At 27.0% G+C, this 21,671-nt stretch overlaps 2 protein-coding genes across 2 annotated transcripts; one reads left to right on the forward strand and one right to left on the reverse strand.

The window, feature by feature from the left end:
* The first annotated feature begins 2,228 nt into the window (after nucleotides 1–2,228).
* Nucleotides 2,229–5,060, forward strand: LOC105621590 (diacylglycerol kinase epsilon). The gene is made up of 10 exons (XM_012203063.1): nucleotides 2,229–2,393; nucleotides 2,726–2,897; nucleotides 3,011–3,141; nucleotides 3,485–3,632; nucleotides 3,730–3,947; nucleotides 4,020–4,165; nucleotides 4,236–4,404; nucleotides 4,485–4,665; nucleotides 4,739–4,875; nucleotides 4,941–5,060. The coding sequence occupies exons 1-10, from the start codon at nucleotides 2,229–2,231 to the stop codon at nucleotides 5,058–5,060; spliced, it is 1,587 nt and encodes a 528-aa protein (XP_012058453.1).
* A 1,071-nt stretch (nucleotides 5,061–6,131) lies between these two features.
* LOC105621602 (NADPH oxidase 5) lies at nucleotides 6,132–18,886 on the reverse strand. Its single transcript, XM_012203074.1, has 19 exons — nucleotides 18,740–18,886; nucleotides 12,574–12,668; nucleotides 12,343–12,454; nucleotides 12,176–12,273; nucleotides 11,940–12,060; nucleotides 11,468–11,618; nucleotides 10,732–10,942; nucleotides 10,299–10,525; nucleotides 9,899–10,087; nucleotides 9,488–9,681; nucleotides 9,037–9,358; nucleotides 8,781–8,925; nucleotides 8,438–8,604; nucleotides 7,975–8,128; nucleotides 7,574–7,791; nucleotides 7,161–7,345; nucleotides 6,830–7,039; nucleotides 6,497–6,700; nucleotides 6,132–6,329 (listed from the first exon to the last, which is right to left on the reverse strand). Exons 1-19 carry the CDS (start codon nucleotides 18,884–18,886, stop codon nucleotides 6,132–6,134), a joined length of 3,348 nt encoding a protein of 1,115 aa, XP_012058464.1.
* Nucleotides 18,887–21,671: the final 2,785 nt, after the last annotated feature.

Genomic DNA, 21,671 nt, shown 5'->3' on the forward strand with positions numbered 1-21,671 from the left:
GCGATAAAGGAGAACTCTATTTTATTTAATTGAATTATTTTAGAAAGAACATACTACTCCAAAATTTATATTTTTTTAAGAAACACATTCACAATTGTATCATTATGAATTGTATCATTATGAATATATTTTATTTTGTCATTGTATTTGATTGTTATTTCATTGTATCAATTTAACAAAATTAAACAAAATTAATTTTTTCTGCATTTTTTGTGCGTGTGTTTAATAAAATGAAATAATATTAAGATACTGTACATATATAATGTAAAACCATTTTGCATATTTTAAAAGTTAAAAATCTTCCTTTCTAACATAATAAGCGATTCAATAAAAAACTAATTTAATAATATTTTGGCACATTGTTTGACATAATGGAATTGTTTTCGGATAGTAATAAAAACGTTCGTAATCAATAATAATACAAATTATTCAATTAATTCTCCAATTGTAAAAGATGGAATGGATTTTTAAATATTATTAATATTTTTTTGTTGTAATTTAAGAATTAAAAAATATATAAATTGAACAAAGATTTATAAAAAAATAATAATAATGATATGAATTATTTATCTCTCAAGACAATGTATGTTGTATTTATTAACACGATTTAAAATACTTCTGCCCGATAGTATTTTAAATACGATTAAAGAGTAACAAAATAATTTTAATTAATCTAAGTGTATTAAAAATTATAATAAATGAGATAAAAACAAACTGTGGATCTTGATATATAAAGTATATTACATTTCAACCGGTTGATCATATAAAAATTAATGATATCCAGGACATTGTCTCATTTAATATCTTTTTTATTACTCAGAGCCCTTTAATTATTTTTCTAAGCATATTAATTATCTTTAATATAGTTTTATCTTACTGCCTCTTCATGCTTTTTCAATCTAGATACAATGCTTGCTAAGAGGGCGTTAGCAAACAGAGAATATCTGTGAAACCACGCGAAGTCCCATATGAGTTCCTCCAGCTAAATAATCGATCATGAAAAGTAAAAATTATTTTATTTATTATTCTAGAAATATCAAATATAGTAGAAATTAATTCTATTATTATTTCTATTATTATTCTCATTATAATTTATTAAATAGAAAAAATATTTTTTTGGCAGAATTATTTAATCAAACGGATTATCGTATAACAGTTTATTGTAATATATAATTATGTAGAGAAATGTTTGTTCAACGAATAAAAGAAATAAGTTACCAAATCTTCGCAGGAGATAAGAAGTAAATAGATTTTGTTATAAAGACTAAAAGACTATAATATTGAAAGAAAAAAATAAGAATTATAAATTTCTATTTTCTATTTTTTAATAATAATTTTCTTTAATAACAAATATTTATTGATTTATTTGTATTTCTTTAAAATCTTGTATATATTTCTTTTTAAATCTAATAAATTTTAGTAGTATCAAATTTCAAATAAAAGACGCAATACATCGATAAGGATAATACCTGGCATCTCGTCGATAATATCGATTTGCTTGAGGTCGATTAGTCGAATTGAAATAATATCGACAAGAAAATCGACTTTTAGTTAAAAAAGATTCGAATATTGATTAGTCGATTAATCGAGGAAAATCGACGTTGCTCATTTCTGATGACCAGTAATCTTGCCAGCAAAAACAGTTGTGTGAGGGTTAGATGATATTAGAAAACATGAATATACGCAATATATACGCACGATATACGAAATATAAACAACTTGAAAAGTAAATAGTGATCGTCGCGTCTGTCACATAATGTAAGTGTCAATTGAAAGGTTAAATTTATTTTATGTCTGTCAAATTATTATTACATTTTATTTTATCACAACAGGACCAGTTATTACAAAAATGAATTGTAATTTTTATAAATTTAAATTATTTTTATTCTAATTTGTATTGTTTCAGTATATAATAAAACTGATTTATCCTTATTTTATTTTATTTTAAGTAATTATATAATATATAATTTTTATTATTTTGTAGATTATTTTATATATTGTATAAAACCATTATTAATTTTTTATCAATTTGTTAAGTATTATTTTTGTTAAATATGAATATAAAATAATATCTTAAGTGTAATATGTATTTTAAGTATCTTTTTTGTATTTTTAATAGCATAAATAATTTCTTTATAAGAAACAGAAATATTTACTATACTTAACACAATATTAATTTTAGAAAATTATAAATTTCTGGAATTCTGCACAACAAATTATTTGACATTATGTGGGACGAAGATCTGATTACTATTGCTCTGCCTACAATGTCTACTATTGTTTTCTTTGTATTTACGGTAAATTTCTTTCGATACCTCATAGGTAGTCCTCATATTCAGATAAGAGATGTTACAAAGGAACATAATTGGAAGGCAATTAATGAAACAGCTAAGGTATTTTTAAGAATTTACAGGATTATTATAGATGTCTCTTATTTGTGATAAAATAAAAACATTTATATATTCCTGAACATGTATATTTTTCCTATTTTTAAATTTATATGTAATTGTTTCAAGACGTCAACAAAACAATAGAAATTGCTTGTACCAATGCATGATCCCGTTTTAATCGGATTGAAATAATTATAGTAGCATGGAATATTAAAAATATAACAGCAGTAGTAGTCTAGTTTACAAAAAGATTGTATATGAATTTTGATTAAAGTAAAACAACATTATATATTAATTATATATTAATCATATATATAAAATTATTCTATATACAGGCATATTACTGTAGTATTTGTGAAACTTTATTACTGAACCTTGATGCTCTTTTCTGTGATTCTTGTGGCGTGTGTGCGGATCGAGGTTGTGTAAAGCTTGCTGATAAACAGCTAAAGTGCAAAGCTATAACTTTCAATAATGATCAGCTGATGAAGCATCATTGGATTAAAGGTATATTATTAGTTTGTAATTAATATATGTATTATGTTAAATAATATGTGTATTAATTTGTAATTAATATATGTATTATGCTACTTTTTAAATATCTTTTGTTATATTTAAAGGTAATTTGCCACTTGTTGCCATGTGTTACATCTGTGAAGAAGAGTGTGATGTAGAACCCGGCCTTACAGACTGGTGGTGTTGTTGGTGTCAGAGATGTGTTCACAAAACATGCAAATCTTCTCTTTCTGAAGTAATGATTAATGATATTTCGTTTTTTTGAATATTTTTCATAACTTTTAAATAATTTTTTTGTTGCAAAGAATTATCATAATAATACACTGAAAATTTTAAATCATTATAATAATCGTGTACCTCGCTCAAAATTTTATATATTTATTAATTTTTTAACCTTAATAACAAAATGGATTGCTCATATGTAGCCAAGAAAAATAATATTTTTAAGAATACAATAGTACAATAACGTTTAGTTTATTATTATATATATTGCATTATAGAATGCGTTTTATTTTATTTTGTTATTCTGAAAAAGTTGTCAAACAAATTATGAAAAATAAAAATATATTTCTTTCCAGATATGTGATTTTGGAAAATTCAAATTAATGATCATTCCACCAGGAAGTTTAGAAGTAATAAATCGACGTAGCACAATGAGACGTAGATTACATCTTTGTTCTGTCACACCACCAAATTGGTCTAATTGGAATCCAATCATTATTGTAGGTAAGAGAACAAAAATAGCAATAAGTGTTTAAAAGACACAATAATGAATTAATGATGTTTGGATATATCTTTTCCTTATTATTCTTTTTCTTGATAGGAAATAGAAAATCAGGAAACAATGATGGAGGCCAAATTTTGTCACTGTTTAGAAGATTGTTAAATCCTGCGCAAATCGTAGATTTAGCAGAACGTGATCCAGTTGCTGCCCTTGAATGGTGCCGTTTGTTAGGAAAAATTCCATCTACTATACTCGTAGCCGGCGGTGATGGAACTGTCGCTTGGTTATTAAACACCATCAATAAACTCGAATTAGAGGTAAATCCCTCTTGATATAAACATTTAAATATGCATAAGCACGAGTACAAACAAATATTTTATACGGAACAGCCTGTTCCATCTGTAGCAATAATTCCTTTGGGGACAGGCAACGATTTATCCAGAGTATTAGGATGGGGAAAACAACATGATTCGCACTTAGATCCTACAGAACTATTGCAAAAGATTCAAGCAGCGGAGAAGATAAAGCTTGATAGGTACGTGCTAAAAAAATTGTACATTTTTTAATTACCGATTGATTAGAGCTACATGCAGCATGTAATTTAGGTGGTCCGTGATGATAAAACCACTCAGCGGATTAGGATTTAGAGGATCGTATCGTAATTTGTTCATGTACAATTACATAAGCGTGGGCGTGGACGCACAAGTGACTTTGAATTTTCATCGTACAAGAGAGAGTCGCTTTTATTTGTTTAGTCATAGAATATTTAACAAGGTATCTCTTCAAATAAACGTATAAATAAAATATTCCAAATTGAATAAGGAAGTTTATGTGCATTTTGAACATGTTTATAGCTGTTATATTTGTGCTTTGGCACACAACAAGTCGTGGAAAGGGAATGTAAAGATCTTGATAAAAGTTTAGAAGTCTATTTAGATGACAAGAAGATAGAACTGCCTTCTGTTGAGAGCATAGTGATACTTAACATTCCATCTTGGGCTGCTGGTGTCGATCTTTGGAAAATGGGAATAGAAGGTTAATTTAACTCTTTAATGAAATTATATTTATTTAAATATAATAATTACTAATTAAATATATTGTTTAATAGAAAACGAAGGTTCGGAAGTGCAAAGTATTAACGATGGCAAGTTAGAAGTAGTTGCGCTTTATTCCTCATTTCACATGGCTCAGCTTCAAGTAGGCCTTTCGAAACCACATCGAATTGGTCAAGCTAATAATGTAAAGGTATTTATTTTAATAATTCAAAAGATTTTTTGTATCTACAATTGATAAGTATTGTTATTTTTTAGATAAAATTATCGCGGCCATGCGCTATGCAAGTGGACGGTGAGCCCTGGTACCAACATCCATGCGAATTCAACATAACATACAGCAATCAAGCTTCTATGCTATTGAGTAGCGATTCTTAAATATTTGCCGCGTGACCTTATAGAAAAAAATTTGCACAAATGTATCTATTCATACATTATTGTGCGAGTATCAGTTAATATTTGCCAAATATATGAACAGCTTAGCTCGGCAATTAAAATATTGAAGTGTAAAGAAGAAATGAAGAACTCTAGTCAATGTTATTCCATACAAAAGAATGTACGTACGTTATATCTTTTATTGATTGTAATTATTTTTATTTATTGGTACTGTATTTATAATAAAAATATACAAATAAAATATCAAATAATACATAAATAAAGATATTTTGATGTTTACAAAAGTTTTTTCCTCTAACAACGTTTTTAAAATAACATTTTGTTTATTTTTTCTTCTTTTATGTTAATTAATGGCTTTTTAAGCCATTAATAGTTCATATAATCATAGTTTATATAAATTATGTGCACTGAAAAGTTTTATCGGTATACCATAATAATGTTATTGATATTAAAAGCTAATTTCAGATAATTTAGAAATTCATTTGTTGTAAAACTTCAGTCAAAAATTTAATGTGTAAAACTATATTATTTTGAAAAAAATAGTAAAGAATAATGTAAACAAAAAGAATATTTTAACAATTTTTCTTTAATAATAAAAAAATAACATAAGAAAATTAATTTTATTAAATTATGACAGAACATCAAATGTATTTTTTATTAATCTTGACAACAGCTTGGATTTTGCACGAGATGGCTAGAATAATGAAAGACATTGATATTGAATGACATTGATTAAGATATCTTAAAAATTGGAAAAATAAAATAAAATATAGAGGCAACATCATTTTTGATTGCTTAAAATATTGCGTATTAAACATTAAAAGTTTTATTAATCGAAAAAAGACGGAAAGATTGTATTCGTGAGTACATATTAAAATCATGGAAAATAATTTATTAAAAAACAATTATTACACATACATACATATCTATAATTTGATAAAATAATATAGAAATATATCTATAATTTTGAAATAATAGAAATGTATGTATGATAAATTGCAAACTATGTTACTATTTTTTAACACAATAATTATTAAATTTTCTTTTGAAGTATTAGAAGGATTCCTTTCTAAAACAGAATCCAAATTGATCGCATTTATACCGAAGAATCCTAGCGAGTTGTGGCGGTCCGCAAAAAAACACTGTAATTTTTCCTTTCTTCTTATCCTGAAGCTGTTTGAATATCTTATCCCAATTGGGACGACCCGCATTTGTTCTGGTTTTTAATCCTGTAATGAGATCTCGCTTTTCCTAATCAACGAGAAGTAATAAAAAAAAAATTAATAAGCTAAATTTTTTTGTCATTTGTGTAAATTCTCTAGCACAAATTTAAAAACTAATCTCACAATTAAAAATATTTACAACTAAGACTAAAAATATTTAAATAATTTATGTATAATTATAAAGATATTTCTGACTTTTTCGTGCAGAAGATCCAGCGCCAATTGCAAGCCAACTGCCTTCATGTCGCTTTTTTGCAATGCGCTTGTGATGTACATATGCATCTCCAGAAAGCGTTCCATGGTGATACCTAATTCAGCTTGTTCTATTTCCAGTTGAGATAGTAAGTTTACAAACCACTCAAACGAACGTTGATTGCGGTTAATCCAAAAGAAATCTACCTATAAAATATTCTTCTTTAAATTTAAATCAATAATTTATTTCAAATTTTATTTCAAGAGTAATAAAATCAGAGAGAGAGAGAGAGAGAGAGAAAGAGAGAGAGAGAGAGAAGAGAAAAATCTATTAACCTTTCGTAAATTCATTACAGTAGGCGGAATTTCACTAGCCCAGGAGAACGAACATTTTGGACAGGTATGTCTCGCTTTCCAATATCGATGCATAATCGATTGCAATATAGAAGCAAAAGGTGTAACTCCGATTCCTGTGGCGATCAAAACAGCGTGCTGCGCTCGAAAAATGTGACTTGATGGTGCTCCATAAGGACCGTCTAAAAAGATCTAGAATGACGACACGTTATTTACTCGAAATAAATAAATAATAATTAATAATAATTAATTGAAGAAATCTTGAGAACAAAATCGTAGCTTATAATAAAAACTGTTTATAAATAAGATTTACCTCCAGTGGTTTTCCTACAGGATAATTTATAGGTTGAAAAGAACTATCAGATTTCAAATCTAAACTATCTGAACTAGTTACAGCTTCACTAAACCCTTGTCTCAATTTTCCTTCTTCCGTCACAATTTGCATTGTAATCGGTGTAATGGGTGTTCTTTCATTTCCTTCTGTATTTGTATTTGACACTGCAAATATACATGATAAACAAATGTAATATGGAAAGAAACTTGTATTTTTTAATATAAACATTTTTTACATCATAAATATCATTCACTCAAACGATTTTTCATAGTTATAATTATTATCTATATTATTATTATATCTATATTATTATATTATTATTATATTATGTTATTTTGCAAAAAGATTTTTTTCTCTACATTTCCAAATAAATATTATATTTTCCAACTTACCAACACTTGACAACACATCAATCTCATAATCGCCCATTTCAAAGCTGGGTGTTTTGAATGCGATAATAGTCGGTTTTGTCCGCATATATCGGAAACTTTGAGCCAATGATTTGTTCTGTGGACTTAAGTAAGCTAAGCCCAATGACTTGAATCGCGCGCATTTCATCTGACACTCATCGAAATTCCTCTCCGATTCAGATCTCATATAATCTCGAAGTCTACGATACCAAAATATATAAGAATATCATTATATGTATATAAAATATTTTATTACAAATTTTATAATTGTTATAATTATAATTTGAAGACTTAATCGTGAGATAAAACACGTAAAGAAAAAAGTTAGTGACAAGATTAACTTTTTGAGAGAGAGCAAATATGTCCAATATTAATTTACTTACGCTTTGAGTCGCTCTTTCTTTTTACTTTTGATCTGCATATCGGGCATCGAGTGTGATTTTTCAAGTGGTATTTTAGTACTAAGAAAAAATTGATGTAGTCTCTTATCTCTTCTTAAAGACACATCTTTCCATTCCTTATTTGATTCTGGCGTATCTATTAAATGAATCCATGTACAATATTTAATATTAACTTAAGAAATAATAATTATTATGCAAATGTGTTATAAATAATAACGTGACTTTAATAATCTGTTTTTTTTTCCTGCAATAGAACTCTTTTTCGACAAATATTGAACATATACCTATTTCACTTTAAGTTCCAAAAGTATACACTAATTCAACCACAGAAAACGGACCTTATATGAATTTGGATTTATTATATCTTTTTGATTTTTAAGCGCGCGCGCATGTGTGTATGTGTGTGTATGTGTGTACTATATATTATTTTTTAAATAAGTCTCACGTTCTGTTTTTAAATATGTAGACTTATTCTTAATCGATGCATGCGAAGGTGACATGGTATTCGATAATTCAGATATGAATGAAGGATTGTCCAGTAGATTGTGAGCCTGAGATTCCATTGAGGCTTTCTGTGTCATAATAAGTGGTGTTTTTTTGCCATTGATAAAACTACACAATAAAAGATATTAAAAAAATTAATACATAATACTAATACTAATACATAATATAGCACAACGAAGAATGTTAAAATTCCATTGTTAGAAATTATTACTTTAAATTTTATGCACAAAATTACAAAATTACTTTCTGGACTTTGCATAAATCTTTAATCACAGCGGACTTACGATTTTTTGGGGAGAACACAAGCAGCGTCACAGTTCTCAGCAGGCAGTATGTCAGCACAATGAAGTTTTATTTGTTCTTTTTCAAAGTATGAGTATAAACTGTTGGTCCATTCACCAACCGCACGAATATGTAGCCACATATAATCTGTAAAAATAATATATTAATTTTGAAAGATATACATATATACACGTATATAAATATAACTATAATAATAAAAGATAACATCAATCAAAATGCAAAGAATTTCTAGCTTACCTTCTTGTTCGGGAGCACTGCTAATAGTAAAAGGATGCCATTCATATTTTGCTATCACCGGAATTTTAACGAATACATAATCGCCAGGATGAAAGTGAAAATTGGATGGTCTCTTAATAACCAGATGAGTCACCTTCGAAGGTAAAAGGAGACCGGAACTTATGTATGTTTTTCCACGTTTCGAACGTAACCATCCGAGTCGACGAATCTTTTCCACTAAGTATATGACACCCGGGCCGATAAACCACTTCCAAAAGTTAGGGCCATGGAAGATCATCAGTATCCAGAATGGTATGTATAGCAGATGAGACCAATAAAATATCTTGTAACAAAGAATTATTTTAATTAAAAAGACGATGAAACTATTGCTTTCAGACGTTTTGGATCATAAAAATTATAATTCTGAATTTAAAAATAAATACATAGAGGTAATATTATAAAAAATTCGTACCTCAAAGCAACCTCCACGTCGTACAAACGACATAGAACAAATGATCATAATGACGAGTATAATAAACAGAACTACCCCAGTTGGATATGCACTGCCTGCAATCAGACCGAAATATCCAGGTCGACTGGTTAACAACCATTCAAACATAGTGTAGTTTCCGCTATTCATTTTCTCGTCTTTTACTATTACCGTACCTACAAATATTATTAGATATCAATTATAATTATAATTATTATAATTATTATAATTATTAATTTAATTAAATATAAAATAAGAGAGAATATTATATAAATTAAATTAAAATAATAAGAATTTAAAATAATCTTTAGAGTTTCAACAAAAGAGTTTCACTATTTTAAATTATGGTGACATTAAGTATGAAATAATAATTAAATAAAGTATTAAATATACCGCAGTAAATGAGATGCATTAGAGTATGTACAATGCTGAAGATTCCAATCAATATCCCTGTCATTTTATGAAGATATATATGATGATCTAGGGGCACTAATGAATTGAAACTATGCGTTCTTAAATACGTGATGCACTGGCGCAGCATTAAAACCAGGATAAACGTGCAATCAAAGTTCAGACACTGTCCTAAAATATATTTTTGAAATACAAATTTTATTCTTATATTTTTGTTTTTAAACATTAAATTTACAGGAATTTAAGTCTTAATAATTAACACAACTTGATTTCAAATTTATTAAAAAATTTTTATTTTGAAATAAAATTATTACACATTTACGTGACAGATATTTACACGATGGTTTAGAAAAGATTGAGTATATCGTATTATCATACTTACCGCAGGCACGCGCAAACATTATGTAGGCATTGTGATTTCGATACTTGTAGAGACGAGAGACGAAGAGAATCACGTTGATAAGCATGAACATCGAAATAAAGGCAATGAACACGTAATTATTCTTCATGTATGGCTTTGTGAGTTGATACGGACGAAGAGATAAAAACGTATCCAAAATAGATTTTTTCTTTAATTTTGGTTGCGGTGGTACCAACCATCGATCTATGCTGCGATTATCATATTTTTATACCTTAAGTTTAATACTTACTTTAAAAAAATTGATAGAATTTAATAATTCAAAATTAACATATAATAATTAAAAGAGCATTAAATATCTATATAGTAAATATTAATTAGGAAAAAATTTGCTTTTTTAATTATAGATCCATAAATTTAAAAATTTTGTACTATTTTATATAATTTTTTGTCTAACCTGATCGAGAGATTTTCTAGTAGACCCTCATGTTTCTCTAATTGTTTTTTTAGACCTTCAAAGGTGATCGCTCCTCTATTGTCTTGATCAGCTTCCTCAAAAAGTGCAATTGTCAGATCTTCGATTTGCTCATCGCTGAACTTCATTCCATTTTCTTCCATACAAGCTCTCATAACATGTTCTAGTTCGCGAAGTTGTATTAATCCATCACCTTTTATTTGAAAAAAATCAATGTGAAGTAATGAAGCTAATTTATATCTAGACAAAAATTCCAAAACATTTGAAAAACATCTATTCATTTTTCACAAATATACATTAGATCTTTAGCATTTTTTAAAAATATATATACACTGAAAAAAAATATGCTTTATATAATATTTGAAAATATGCTTTATATAATATTCAATTTTAATAAATATTTAGTTGAATACTGCTAACTAAATATTTATTAAATATAAAGATATATTTATTTGATACAAGAAATGTTAATTTGATTTAACAATCATTTTTTTTATTGAATAAATATTTACTTATTGTAAGTAAATGTTTAGTTGGCAGTATTGAACTAGATATTTATTAAAATTAACTATATTTTTTTCTCAGTATACTTTTGGCAATTTGTATTTAAATCTTTCTTGTGATATAATTTATTATCACTTATTATTTTATTTTTTAAATTTGAAGAAAATGTAAACTTTTTTCATAAATACTTTATGTGATTAAGCACAAATATTACCATCAATATCATAAACTTTGAAGAGAAACCTAATTTTATCGTTCGTAGATTTTCCAGCAAATTGATGCATGGCGTCTAGAAATTCTTGAAGCGATATCGTACCAGAGTTATCTTTGTCGAATATTTGAAAGACTCTCTCAGTGAAGAAAGGCTAAAAATAATAAGATAAATATTATATCCCCCAAAATCACGTTTTAACATCATCAAAATAATATTAGCTTATTATCGTTGAGATTTGATTTATTTTCTCAATGAATAAAATTGCTGTATCTGTTTAAAAAAAATGTAATGCAGTGTAATGCAAAAAATGTAATGCAACAAGATTTAATACACAAATTTTGTCTATATAATCGAAACGTAGGACAAAGTAAAAATAGCATCAAAAAGAAATAAAATAACGATTTTTATATCAGAAAAATGAGAAATTAAAATTTCGTTTGAGAGATGAAGAATACTTATGCCTCCTGCCTACGTTCTTCGAAGTGACGATTGTTTTGAATTCTTCACGGCATATTTCTCTTTCGTTTCCAACAGTTTGCTTAAATATCTTTTCCAGCCATTCAAGATTTTCTTTATCGAAGCCTGCACGTGGCCTAACATAAAAATTTAGTTAGTTAATAAATAACTCTTGGAAGTTGACAAAACTGAGAAATTTAATAACAAAGATAATAATAATAAATCTTTACAGTTTTATAATAAACATATTACCTGGTGTTAGTCACTCCAGATATCATATCTAAGAGTTGAGTAGACGTTACATATCCTGAGTTCTCATGATCAATTAATCGGTACAATTTATCAATGATCTACGACGTGATAATTGTTAATTGTAAATTTTTCACTTGCTCTGTAAATGTAAGAATACGGTAGCTTACCCCTTTGGTATAGAAGATCTGTCGAAAATTGGACAAATTTATTGGATTCTCACCACATAATACGTATGCAACACTTTCAATCTGATCGACAAAATCATTTTGCTTCTCGTTTCTGATAAAGAAATAAAAACAACATTGAATAAGACAAGTATAAGTATATTTAAAGTACCATTAGAAAATTACGTTTTATGCATAGATATGGATATTCATATGATAGGAACTTATCCTTACGTCAGCCTTCCTTTGAGGAATTCGAGCCATTCATCTTGTTTCAATAATCCATCACAATCTTGATCGAATAATATAAATAACTTCCCAAGAAGCATCTGGAAAAAAACGTTGACAAATTGGAAGTAGCAAAGTGTCAATTTTCTATGTAATAAAAAAGGATAAATGTTGCAAATTCTTATATAATAGAACGATTTAAAACTTCCATTAATTCAATTTTATTTAAGAGAAGCTAACAGAAATTTTATTTAAAAGAAGCTAATAGAATATATTTGCTTTTTTGAATGCAAAGGTACAAATCTTAATTGCAGAGAAAAAATTGATATTATATTATTTGCGAGACTGCATATTTAATATCCATATCTATCTAAAATAAAATGTTTCTTATACTCATTACATGTACGTAATCTGGGCCAAAGTTAATATGTGATAATGGAAGCGTTTATTAAACGTGTTTTATTAAAATTCTAGCCTCAGGTGCGTATGATGGCGTCAACGCATGTCAACGTTAACATCAATATAATGCATATCGATCATTATTGTCATGGATCTCGGCCGATACACGTATATATTTCTCTCGATCGTTAAGAAATAGGTCAATGTCATGAGATTACATTGCGTGCTCCTTCGTCACGTACGAGATCCAAAAACATGTCCTAACTTTGTGAGATATAGTTATTGAATATGATATTATAGTTATTGAATATGATATTATATACAGATAATGCCTAAATTGTTATTCATAACATATTTTAATAACAAAATATTTTTAAAAAATATTTGATGACTTACAAAATCACAACGAGACATTTTTTTTAAAAACGTTTAACTTGAACATTTATTAAAGAACTTTTCGAATTAAAGAACAATTCAAGATATAGTTTATATTAATGTAAATAGGGATAGAAGATAAATTATTATAAAAATAAAAAGATAATTTAGAGACAAAATTTAGCATTAAAAGTAAAAAAGTTTAAAATTAATAAACTCTGATAGCAAATCACTTTGATGTCAAAACGACGTAATTACCAGGAACCGTTGCTACCAGGAAAATTTATTATGATTGTACGTTGATGATTTATTATATTGTGATTAATAGAAAAGATTAATAAGATAAAATTGAATGAAATATTGTCCAAATAAGAATTTCAGTTGATATGACTTTTAGAATCATACAGACAAAAAAATTTTCACATTACAATAATGTTATGATTAATTCGTGTGTTTGGTTTTTATAAATAAATAAACATAAATTACGCAAGCAAAAAGTATCTAATGTTTTTAATCAATAATTCTTAATTTATATCTCTTATTACAAAAATAAGAAAAAAAATAATAATGAAAACAGCAAATATATACAAATTTGATGTAACAGTATAATTATCTTTATAATATAATAAATGAAGATATTTGATTGAAAGATTTATATTATTCAATACTATAGAAACTTATATTAAAAATCATTAATTACAACAATATATATATATTATTCATTTCTTAATTAAATTAATTAATTTATTTCAATTAAATTAACTTTAATTTAATATAAATTAATATAAATTAATATAAATAAAATATAAATTAAGTTTTTGAATTTATAATTGTTATTTCTAAAGTGATTAGATTTTAATAAAAACCTTCATGTTTTAATACTGTAAATCGACATTTAATGTTGTTTAATTGATCAAGGAAAAACTATATTAAAGTTCTTGTATACATAATAGTCCTTATATATGTCATTAGATAGCAAATTCGAGTAATTATTGATAAAATTATTTATTTCGTACTCCTCCATTAAACTTTTGTTGCTAATATGCTAGTATACAATAGCCGGTATTATCGTATTATAACTCACTTTTACTTTGAAATATAATTTTGAAATATTTTTAAAGTATATTTTAGTTTAACTATATATACATATTTTTCGTTCTTTTTAAACTTGAGCGTATTATATTACACGAATATACATACACTTGAATATATTATTCGTTATTAAATATGTGTAGGAGAGACCGGGGCTAATAGACTCATTTTTCAGTTTCGAATTTTTAGACGAAATTAAAAGATTTATCGAAAAAATGAATTCTACACCAGTTACTACATTTGACTACCTAATAATATTTCAATAATAAGAAGAAATTGATAATTAATATAAAAAAAATACATTTTTCTAATGCATTTCATCTGATTCAACTAGTCCCGGGATCAGAGTAATTCGATTAAGATTATTAAAATAAAAATTAATGTATTGGGTTGTCCGGAAAGTTCGTGCCGAATAATCTATATAATTTAATAAATGTATACTAAAATTTACATTTTCTGCGTTTCAATTTTCCTTCAACATCGGCACGAACTTTCCGGACAACTCAATATTTTAAGTTACATCTTTGGCTACATATTAATAAAACTTTTATAAAAATATATTTTAAACATAAACATTCGCTCCGCAGGGTAAAACAATGGTTCTTTCGTGCATTTGTTCATTTCGTCGCAAAACGTCGAATGAGCCTAGTTTTCGACATTGGAGGGAACTAAACTTATAACATTTACTACTGAGGAAAATCTCTTTAAAGGAATAAAATTTTGAGTAAGTACTATAAAAGTCGTCACTAAATAAGTTATACAGTTCCATGCTGTGACTAATTTACTATCCGTTCATTTTTTTAAAAACATTAACAATATACAATAATAAAGATACAAAAAAAATCTGTTGGATTTTATTAAATAAGAACTACACTTAAATAAGAACTATTCTATCTAAGTAGAAATCAAATATTTCAGACAATCATATACAATTGTAACACAAAAACTTTAAGAATAAAAATATTTACTTAGGTGTACGATTGTTTCAAACTTGTGGCATAACGTCTAATATAGATGTGTTCACAACAAGATTGAGCAGTCATGCTCAGATACGTTTACGCGTGTCTCGCGTGTTTTGTTTTTAATGTAACCTCGGTTATTCTACTTACCCTTATAGTCAACTAATCCCGGTCTTCTTTATGTATTAACGTATATATATATATATATATGCATATATTTTGCAATATTTTGTTTTTTATAATGTATATATAATTTTGTAACTATATACTGTGTTTTTCATAATTAAAAATTAATATTTACAATTTATTTGAGAAGAAGATAAGTTGTCAAAGGCCACATTATGTACCACTCTTGTTTAGATTCATTATACAATATCACCACATTTTATATAAATAATATAATATCCTATGTAATAAATATTTTATAATACTTTAAGTCTAGATTCGATGAAACAATATTTTGACGAATGCAATCATTAAATTTTTAATTTAAATTGATTATTAACAAAGTTATTATAAAATGTGAATGGGGGCCACCTTCTCCTCTAAATCAATCGATAATGCTTCGCTTTACGCCGACAATTAAAGGATTAATGGATAGTTAATAAACGAGAAGTCGGTCCCGGTCAACGTTGTGTTCTGCTCTATGATTGGTCTCCGCAATCGATCAATCTCAAGCGATTGCGAGTCGCTTGAGGCATCAAGGCCTTACACCCGGGGCAATCAGCCTTGATCGAAAACCGTGGGCCTTCGATAGAATCCCTTGTTTGTTTCGATCATATCATCACTGTCGCCTCGGGTCTTTTTTTCTTATTCGGATTGTGATGAGAGAACTCATTGCCCGTTGATTGCAATCTTCTACAAAGGAGACGATTGTTCGATAAGTGGGAACTACATAGTTCGACATCACAAATTTAATCAAAATCATTTCACCGATAAGGAAATCTTGTCATAAGCTCTCCTTATTCGGCAAAGTACCTTCTCATAATTGAAAGAGAGATGTCGCGCATGAATGGATTTAATCCTCTTATTCTGAAATAAAATGCTTACATTTCGTGTAGAGAGATAATCTTTGTGAGAAAGCAATATTGCTCCATCATATCTTATTATTCATTCCATTGTTATGATAATTGTAAATCAAAGTATTAAATGAGTTGATCTTAAACAAAATTGAAAGTTTACATCTTAATGTAAACATAAGAATGTATTACACTTGTTAAAAAACATTTTGCAATCGATATAATGACAGCGGAGTCTCTCTGTTGGAGTGTGAAATGATTGACTGGGCGAATGATTATGATCTCATAATGCTCATGTATGTACAAATGCGTGTTTTACTTTTTTTTCATATTTGTTATGAGTGACTGTTTAAGAGAAACATTCAAGAGTAAAACGTATTCAAGAATATGAACTATTTCTCCACGGAAAAAACACAGCTGAAAACTTCAGTGATTCAGCAAATCTACAGTCGTAACACATAGATAGCCAATTTTCTATATTAAAATACCAAAGTTGACAGCTGAATAACATTAGCGATTTGTTAAACCATCAAATCTTCTTAGCTATTGAATTCGCGTAGCAAATTATAGATTTGCTGTACCACTCAATTAATTTTTTGTTTCGTGCATATTTCGATATGTATTTTTAATATTATAAAAAAGAACGTTAGACAAAAGTGCAGCAAAATTACATTGTTTATTTTATAAACATGTATAAAATATTTTATAACAATCTAATAATATGATAGAACGAACCGAGCGAGATATAAATATTTTATTTTATTTTATTTTATTTTATTTTAAGAAGAAAAAATGATTATTGGAAATGTTTAGAGTATATTTAATTATAATAAAAGTTTGCGTATGTATGTGTGTTAGACATATAATGTTTAATCTATGTAAAAAATACATTGCTTACAATAATGCATATTATTTCTAAAAATTAAGAAAAATATATATATTCTTATTTTTAAGCAAACATATTTTTATGTTTTGGAATGTGCAGATCATAAAAAAAGTCACTCGATTATATGTATTCGATGGTAATTATCTCTCGAATCTGTTTTGTATTATTCAGAAAAACATTAGAATTTAATTTACAGTAAAAGTTGAAATGATAAACTTATTTATTTCCTATTATAATTAATATTTATTAAAAATCTATAAAATTTATATCATACTTGCTTATAATTGGGTTTCATAATTATAACTATTTTGTTAAATAAATATTATTTTGCTAATCTAAATACAGGTAAATCACGGTAAAAAAGGATAATTGAAAAAAATGTGTAAATGCTTTTTAAAAGAACTATAATTGCTCGACAAGCCAATATTCGCAGATGATGTAATGTCGACATTTCATGTTTAGTGCCACGCGAACCTTCTTTTTCTTCACAAAAGAAAGTAAGGCAAGCCAATAATTACAATAATTACAATTCTTCATGGCCGCTTTAAGAAAATGCCAGATTACAATCACGAAGACGGTCTTCCATCTCGTTATATGTATATGTGCTAATTTATTAAACAATTTATTAGTAGATTAGAAAGTTTAAAATTATATATGGTTTTCGAAAGTCGAAGTTTATATTTATGATAAGATATGATAAATATCTTTGTGACAAAACAAAATAAAATATTTTATTGATTTTTTTTTACTTGTAGCTTTGTAGAAATTTTTTTAAATCCATATAGCGAATAATCTAGATACGTATATTATTGGACGTGATAGAATTAAATCGCTTGATCTTTCTTTTTTATACTGTTGTTTCTTTATATCCTCAGCTTTTTGATTTTATGATTTTTGCATTTAATTGCTTTCCCATGAGAAATACGACACTTTTTACTAAATTTCACGATTCCCTTCCAAAAGATGACGTCTTACTTACATGAACTTTATATAAAATGAATATCAAACTGTTTCGAAACGTTTAAAAAAACCGTCATAAAATTAACCCGTGTCATAAAACTCTCAATATACTTCTTGTATTTCACGAATAAAAGATAATCTTCTTTTATTAAAGAAAGTCATGACAATTTTATCTGACACTTTTATGTATTTTGAACAAGTTTATAATTCTATTTTTGTAAGTATACAAAATCATTTTTATTTACGGAAATACTCAAAATTTTTATAAATGTTTTTTATAAATGCAAATTCATATTTTTAAAGAAATTCTCTTACTGTCAAAACTATCTATTTTCAATGTCTAACGAAAAATTGAACAGAAGGTATAAACAAATATATAGTTTAATATATTTAAATTAAAGTTGCAATATAATTTAATCAGATTACTATTTTATTATACAGTATTTATTAATGTATCTCTCATTTAGTTTCTGTTATAATACCTGATCATAGAAGAGTCTTCTAAAGGCCTCTTTGCTATAACGTCCGGATCCTTCTTCTTGCAATATCTCTTTGCATTCCTTCAGGATCCTCATCCTCCTCTTCTCTAATAGACATTCTTCCTCCATGCAAATAATAGTCTCTTCCATATTAGTGAATATTCTTCGCGACTGTGAGGAACGAGGATGTCATTAAAGAAACGAGATCACAGCCACTTTGGCAATTCATCACGAGATCAACAAGATTCCTGACATTTCTTGTCGTAAATTTGTTCTTGTTTGGGATACGAATGATTCAACAAGTCAGTTTCGTAGTACTTGAATGGAAGGTTATATTTATCAATTTTCGCTGTTGTGTTATTTCGAAATGAATAATCTACATCTATTATGTACTATTAAGTTATAATTAGTATTTTAAAGCACTAATTTTTTTCTCGTTTACAATTCAAAGAAAAAAATCAGCTTTCTTGGAAAAATCAATTGTTTTAACGTAACTTTTTCTAATTATTTAATAAAAGTAATTTAGATAAAAAATATAATTAGTTATTATATTTAAAAAATATCGCACTTCTAATATTTCTTTTGAAAAGATATAATATTTATTGTTATAATATGAATTTTGGTTTCTCTTAATTCTGTATTTGTTTTAAGACTTTCTACTAAGATATAAATGAAACAAATTTTTAGTATGTTAGAAATTTATCTCAAATAAATGTCAAAATTGTAGACAAGAATTTTTTTTTATTTGAATACACATAATTTCTACTTTATTTATCTTTCTTTTACAAATAAAATTTGTAGCACTGATAATATAAAAGTAATAAATACGTATCGGTTCTTTACCTTTTGCAACTATAAAATTATTGCAGTTGTATTTTAAAATTTTTTTGCCGAAAGAATCTATTATAATCAAATAAAGAAAGAAAAAAAATTAGCAACTTTCTTCTTTGTCACGTTTTTTATGCGTAAACAAATATTCAATGACAGCTCGATAATTAATTCGCATTAATTCGCGTGTAAACTCAGTCCTATCTCTCGATACTTAAGAATGAAAACCCGGTTCAACAAATGTACGAAAATTCACTTTATCGCCGTATCAAAAAGCGAGATCACCGTTAACGCGTCTTAACGTTACTGAGAAAAGTATTGAATGAAAATCATCCTCAGGGCATCAACGGCGTTGTTGCGGATGTCGCCGGCTGGCTGGAAATGTTGATAAACGCTTGTATTGGATTACAGGACGATACAGTGAGGGAAAGAGAAAGAACGACAGAGAGAGGAAAGGAGACAGAGATCAGTTTTATTGGCAATTCAGATTGTGTGGGGATAGAAGAGACGGACAACCTTTCACTTTTTGATAAGCTCTGGGTTTCTTCTCCTCTCCTGTTGTGACTCTCCTCGTCTTTTTATTTCTTATATAAAAGTAGATATGTCTGAAGATCTGAAAACTGCTTATAAATAATTTGTTATTACAATGCTACAATCAGATAATAAATGAATCCATTAATTTGAAAAATATTTTCTGTAATCTATCATAAAAAAAAAAACGTTTTGCGTGAATACTTTTTTACGTAGAAGGTATCTGTTATATAAATTGCGTTTTATTAATAAATAATGATCGTCATTACAAATGCTGAATAATGACATACGTTGACTTTTAACAATTGTCATTTTTTTCTTTCATAAATATAATATTTTACAATGTATAATAATAACATTTTTTATTTAAAAAAGAAAACAAAATTTATTTTATCGATGTATGCGTCAAAGCTGAATTATGAAATTGTTCTATAATATATGTCTATAGCTTTAGGAAATAGCAACTTATTGTAAAAATTTTTTTCGTTTGAAATGTAGTTATGAAATTGATTTGATGCATGTAATATCATTGAAGTTTTACAAATTTTAATTACAATAAGTCTTTATTTCAATCACGAAATTTTACGCGTACATGAATATTCAGAAATTTTCGTTAATAATTTTTTAAATACCGATGTTACCTTTATGGATTAAACGGAGAAACTGCTTGTTAGATTTGCGGTTAATTAAATTATTATTTGTGTACTCTAAATGACAGTACATGCATAATAACTAAATACTGTGTATTCATTTTCGTTAGAATTATCGCAATTTTAATCACGTTCGATCCATAAAGGTCGCTTGGAGATGCGCTTGCGCTTCCCAGAGAGCACCTGCGCTTTGGAAGTCGTGCACGAGCCCAGTCTTCGACGTGTTTTGTTTGCTTCCTCTCTTGGACAGAATTAACAACGAGCTATGAAAGTGTCCTGAAAATAGATATTTTTCTGGAGATGAGCCTCCCATCTTTGAAGCCAATTAGACATACGTTAGTTTCTGGAAGAAGAACTTCATAAAAGCCTGAATTTAATTCTGGACAAGGTTTGGTCAAAGCAATTTTATATTGATAGGATAATAATTTTTTAAGGTGATACAAAAATCTTTGTTTCACAGTTTCGAACATAATAAAATTTTTATCACTATTGAAATCATTATTGAAATAGCATGAAAATATTGCTATACATATGAATTCGAAATTAAAATCGAATAGTATTTTAATAAAGATTGTATTAAATTTTAAAAAAATTAAAAAAAAGTTTCTTTCCGTTTTTTAGAAATTTTATTTAGAGTGAGTTTTATTAAACGTTTCATAATGTGTTGTAAGTCCGACAATTATCGGCGCGCAATCATATTTGGAATCAAAAATTGATTAAATATATTCGTTCGGCATTCTTTATTTTATTCGATTTATTCATGTACGATTGTTCTTCTTATAATGTTTAAAAAAAATTATTCTTAATATGTAAAAAAATTTTCTCTCTCTAAATTTATAATAAATAAAAATAATAATAATAAAATATTTGGAAATTTGAATAGTTTGAAAATTATTGCAAACTATATTGTAAGCAAACTATATTGT

This window comes from Atta cephalotes (assembly GCF_000143395.1).
Source record: "Atta cephalotes unplaced genomic scaffold scaffold00002, whole genome shotgun sequence".
In the NCBI taxonomy this organism is placed as follows: Eukaryota; Metazoa; Arthropoda; class Insecta; order Hymenoptera; family Formicidae; genus Atta; species Atta cephalotes.